The sequence below is a fragment of the Trichechus manatus genome, unplaced genomic scaffold (assembly GCF_000243295.1).
Source record: "Trichechus manatus latirostris isolate Lorelei unplaced genomic scaffold, TriManLat1.0 scaffold00194, whole genome shotgun sequence".
Classification (NCBI taxonomy): domain Eukaryota; kingdom Metazoa; phylum Chordata; class Mammalia; order Sirenia; family Trichechidae; genus Trichechus; species Trichechus manatus.
Window position 1 is genome coordinate 1907327 of NW_004444130.1, and position 5720 is coordinate 1913046.

General features: G+C 36.8%; 1 protein-coding gene across 1 annotated transcript in view; it reads left to right on the top strand.

Moving 5' to 3' along the window:
* The window catches only part of HYDIN (HYDIN axonemal central pair apparatus protein), a 359230-nt gene that overhangs the window by 298625 nt on the left and 54885 nt on the right, over positions 1-5720 (top strand). The window contains exon 56 of the mRNA XM_004387835.2: positions 2352-2469. Within this exon, the coding sequence (XP_004387892.1) occupies positions 2352-2469 (118 nt within the window). The remainder of the gene's footprint in view (positions 1-2351; positions 2470-5720) is intronic.

Sequence of the window (5720 nt, forward strand, 5' to 3'; positions counted from 1 at the left end):
GTATATATATATATAAATTAAGGATTTTTTTTACCAATTCCCAAGTACTTCTGTCTTAATTTTTACTTCCTAATTAATTTTTTAAAATCAGATTCACAGCATTTTCTTGCAACTTTTTTATATTCTTGTGGATATCCTTTTCCATTTTGGCAAAGTTTGAACATATTAAGAAATTTTTTGTTAAATTATCTAAAGATTTTCTTTCTTCAAAATTTAATTTCAACATAATTTTTTATAATTTACTTTATAATAATTTAATGTTCATTAATAATGAATATAATTTCATTGTGTTTTGCTTTACTTTTTTTTCTTTTGTGGTTGAACATATACACAGCAAAACATACACCAATTTAACAGTTTCTACATGTACAGTTTAGTGACATTGATTACATTCTTCAAGTTGTGCAACCATTCTCACCCTCCTTTTCTGAGTTGTTCTTCCCTCATTAACATAAAATTACTGCCCCCTAAGGTTCCAATCTAATCTTTCAAGTTGCTGTTGTCCGTCTGATCCCATATAGATAGTTCTTAAAAGAGCATAATGCTCAAGGCAGACATTTTTTATTAGTGAAGCTAAACTATTTTTTGGTTTTAAGATGACTTCAGGGGATATTGTTGGGTTAAGTTTTAAAGATTATCTCAGGGCAGTAGTTTCAGGGGTTCATCCATCCTCCATGGCTCCAGAAAGTCTAGAGTCTATGAGAATTTGAAATTCTGTTCTTAATTTCCCCCTTTGGTCAGGATTCTTCTATGGAATCCTTGATCAAAATGTTCAGTAATGGTAGCTGGGCACCATCCAGTTCTTCTGGTCTCATGGCAAAGGAGGCAGTTGTTCATGGAGGCAATTAGCCACACATTCCATATCCTCCTCCTATTTCTTTTTTTTTTTCTTTCTTTACAAAAGTTTACTTTAGTAGATTAAGAAAATGGATACTTAAAAATATAATGTATACAAAAATTTCTTTCTTATATCCCACCATTTTAAAGACATTTAAAATACACTAAAAATAAAGGAAATGCCAGGCAGGAAATGTAAGAGCAATGATATGAAGAGAAGTTTGCAAACCTAACAAAACAAGTATTACCAGAATCTTTTTTTTTTTTTTAAGAAATATATTCTCTTGATTTTGTTGTATAATTAGAATAATCTTATATATTTCTTTTGTATATTTATAGAATCTTCTGTAGACAATTTTAGAATTTTTTGGAGTAACAGTACAATAAAAATTTAAATCAGCATACATTTTGATAATGGAAATATTAATTTTCTTTTTTGTACTTTAGATGAAGGTTTACAGAGCAAACTAATTTCTTATTAAACAATTAATACACCTATTGTTTTTTGACATTGGTTGCCAACCCCACAACTTGTCAACACTCTCCCTTGCTTGACCTTGAGTTCCCCCCTACCAGCTTTTCTGTTCCCTCCTGCCTTCTTGTCCTTGCCCCTGCACACTAAATGGCTGGTGTGTCCATTTAGTCTCATTTTGTTTTACGGGCCTAATCTTTGGCTGAAGGGTGAACCTCAGGAGTGACTTCAGTACTGAGTTAAAAGGATGTCCAGGGGCCATACTCTTGGAATTTCTCCAGTCTCTGTCAGGCCAGTAAGTTTGGTCTTTTTTTTTTTGTTCCTCCTCCTATTTCTGACACTCCGTCTTCCTCTATTGCTCCAGGTATTGCTTTACTTTGTTTTTATTTTTTTTATTTTAGGATGCACAAACTCATGCAGAACACTCAAAAGGGGGTTGAATTTTAGGTGTTCTCATCATTAAGCAAATGAATACTTAAATATATAAAAACTCCCAAAAGTTTAAGCTGCAGCTCAAACATATTTGAATATTTTAGGTGAACTGCTCTCCAGACAACTGATGGAGTAAACTAGCTTCAAGTGAAGTGAGCAGTTACCAAAACCAGTATTTGAACTATTGCTTGCACTAAGCCTTAAAGACATCATGACTGCAAATGTGAAGAAAAGGGACAGACTTTAATCTATTTGCCGTTTGATTTTTTTAAATGAGATTATGTAGAAGTTTATTTGTCTAAAAATAATTGTCTACATAATGCTTTCCAGTGAACTCAAGTAAACATGTAAAAATTATTATTTTCTTGCAGTAATTTTCAATATCCTTATGAATCATATATAATGAGTATAATTACTACAAAGTTCATGTATGATTGTTAAATGATATTGGATAATGGTTAACAAGCTGACTGTGTCACCCTGCTGCTGTCTTAGGCAAAGATGAGCACCTTCCCCCATTCCCAAGAGAATGGGCCTTGTTAGCAGACAGATAGGTGGGGTCTAATGTTACCACTCCAACCTCAAGGTGTACTCTTGCTTCTTTAATCAGAACTGGTCATATTAAACATGGAAGATCCAGGGAAAGCGAGAGCTTCTACAAGACCGGCCCTTCCAAATCTGCCAAGTTCTCTGACACTATTCCGAAAGAAGTAAATATTCCAAACCAGGTGTGCGTGGATGCCCTTTTCTTTGATCACAGAAACCCAGTGAGACCAACTAGCTCTTACAACCTAATATCTTCTTAGGATAGCAGGGTTTGAATCTACTGTGGTAGGAATATTGAGTAATTATTTGGAAATGTCATTTTCATTTTGAGATAAGGCATTATTATTATTGAATATCCTCTTTGGCTTGAAAGCCTTCATTGGCTCCCCGTTGCCTTAAAAGTTAAGTTTAAGCTCTTCATATGTATTTTAGTCAAGAATCATTTCTTTGTAAGAAACAGAAATCCATTCAAACTGGCTTATATAAAAGAAGATTTGAGGACTTCTGCTTCCGGTAAGATGAAGTAGATATACTTTTTTCTATTCTTCCTGCTAAGTTGAACTAAAAACCCCAAGACATTATATATAGAACAAACATAAGTAGACTCTGTGAAGAGACGAAATCACACAAGTTAGGGTCCTCAGGACCCAAGGAGAATCATGGTGGTGAGTTCCGAGTTTTCTTTTTACCTCATACGTCCCAGACTTGGAGCTGGAAAAGCTGGCAACCCAGAAACATCAACAGGCACAGACGGGGTGGCGGGGGTGGGGGTGGGAACTCCTCCTGAGAATTTGCATTTTTAAGAAAATGATGCTAATGCTGCTGGTTAGGGACCAATTCTGAGAACCACTAGTAGAACCAAAACCAAACCAAACTCATTGCCATCGAGTCGATTCCGACTCACAGCTACCTTATAGGACAGAGTAGAACTGCCCCATAGGATTTCTGAGGAGCGGCTGGTGGATTCGAACTCCTAACCTTTTGGTTAACAACCAAGCGCTTAACCACTGCACCACCAGGGCTCCACTAGTAGAGCAGTAGTTCTCAAAATTTATTATACATAAGAATCACTTGGGGATCTTGTTAAAATGTAGATTCTGATTCAGTATACCTGGGGTGGAAATGCAAGTTCTCAGCAGGGGTTTGAACCTAAATGAACCAGTTTGAAATCCTGAGAAAAAGCCCCAACAAAAGCCAGCTCTCATTAGCCAAAGGGCCAGGAAAAGGACAGCGGGTAAGACTGAAAACTTTTAGACAATAACTGTTCTACTCTATAGTCAAAAACCACAGAAAAATATGTGGCACCACCTTCACCCATGTTAGCAAAGGCCAAGTAGGGAGCCTAGACTTCTGCCCCGTCCAGGCTGTAATGAGGTGCCCCAAACCCCCTGATGAAGTGGTGTCAACGAAGACCAAGTAAGGAGCCAGGACTTTTATTCCCACTGGCTGATAATGTGTACCCCTCTCCCACTTCAGTGTCAGTGGAGACATCACGTGAACAACCTTGACTTTCACCCTTCACAGTGATAGCTACACTACCACTGGAATGGTGTCATAGGAGACCTAGTGCTAGGGAGGCTACCAGTCCCCTTTCCTCCCTTGATGTCAGTGGAGCAGTAACAAAGCACTCCCGTCCCTCCCAGCCAAGTAGGTATTAGTTGATGCCTAGTGGAGAGCCAGAACTCCCACCCCTGCCAGGCGGTAATAAGGACTCCAAATGGGGAACCTACACAATGACACCCCCCTAACAGGAATGAGGTGATGACCCCCCTTTTCCTGACAGAGTAGTGTCAGAGAAAGCCAGCTCAAACAGAAGGTTTAAATAAGATGCACTGTTTCGTGAAGCCTAAAATGTTCAATTGAAAATCACTCATCATACTAAGAACCAGAAAGAGGTCAAACTAAATGAAAATAGATAATCAATAGATACAAACACTGAGATGACAGAGATTTTTAGAATTATCTGACAGAGATGTTAAAGCAGCCAACATAAAAATGCTTTGATGGGCAATTACATACGTGCTTGAAACAAATGAAAAAATAGAAAGCCTCAGCAAAGAAATAGAAGGTATAAAGAAGAACCAAATGGAAATTTTAGAACTGAAAAATAAACAAAATTAAAAACTCAATGGATGGAAGAGGAGGACTGACCTTGGAAGTGGGGCAGGGTCCTGCAGCAGGTCCTTCCCAGGTGTGACATTCAGCAGGCTGTTGGGGGCAACAGGCTTTCCATCCTAGAACCATGGCCCAGTTTGTCCATAACCTGGTAGAAAAGGTTCCAACGATGGTAAATGCTGCTGTGACTTACTTGAAGCCTTTATTAGCCACGTTTTGGCACTATGCCAATCCCTGCTGAGATCCCTGCAGCTATTCAGAGCCAAAAAAAAAAAAAAAAGTCAATAGTGCTCAAACTGGTCGATTGAAACAGCTCATGGTTAAGGAAGCTCTGCTAATGATTTGGTGGCCAAGTGTGACATCATTGGCTATGATGTTTGAAGACCAGTCTTTAACATCTGATTATATTTGGTTTACTATTTGAATGTTCTTCGACCATGTGTGATCAGACTGCTATCTGAATAAGATAGATAATGTATGAAATTTTTTTAAAAAAACTCAATGGATGAGCTCAAACAGCAGAATGGAAGGGACAGAGGAAAGAATCACTGAACTTGAAAACAGAACAATAGAAATTACAAATACCCAGGGAACATATACCAAGATAGGTAATATCCTGGGCCATGAGACAAAACTCAACAAATTTAGAAGAATTGAAATCATACAGAGTGTATTCACTGAATACGATGGAATTAAACTAGAAACACCATAACAGAAAGATAACAGGAAACTCTCCAAACACTTGAAAACTAAACACATTTCTAAACAATCCATGGATCAAAGAGGAAGTCTCAAGAAAAATTTTTTAAAAATTATATTGAATTAAAATAAAAATACAACATCTCAAAATTTGTGGGACATAGATAAAGCAGTGCTGAGAGAAAATTTATAGCACTAAATGTTTACATTAGTAAAGAGGAGAACAATAATCTAAGCTCCCACTTCAAGAATATGAAAAATAAGAGCAAAGTAAAATAAATAAATAAATAATAAGAGCAAAATAAACCCAAAGCAAGCAGATGTAAGGCAATAATAAAGAGCAGAAATCAATGGAATTGAGAACAGAAAAATAATGGAGAAAATCGATATAGGCAAAATTATTCTAAAATTATATAGAAATGCAAAGGAACTAGTTTGGCTGCAAGTAACAGAAAATCTAATATTAGTGATTTAAACAGATAACCACTGCTGATGTCAGATGGATCTTGGCTGAAAGCAGAGGATACCGGAAAGATGTTTACCTGTGTTTTATTGACTATGCAAAGGCATTTGACTGTGTGGATCATAATAAATTATGGATAACATTGTGAATAATTGG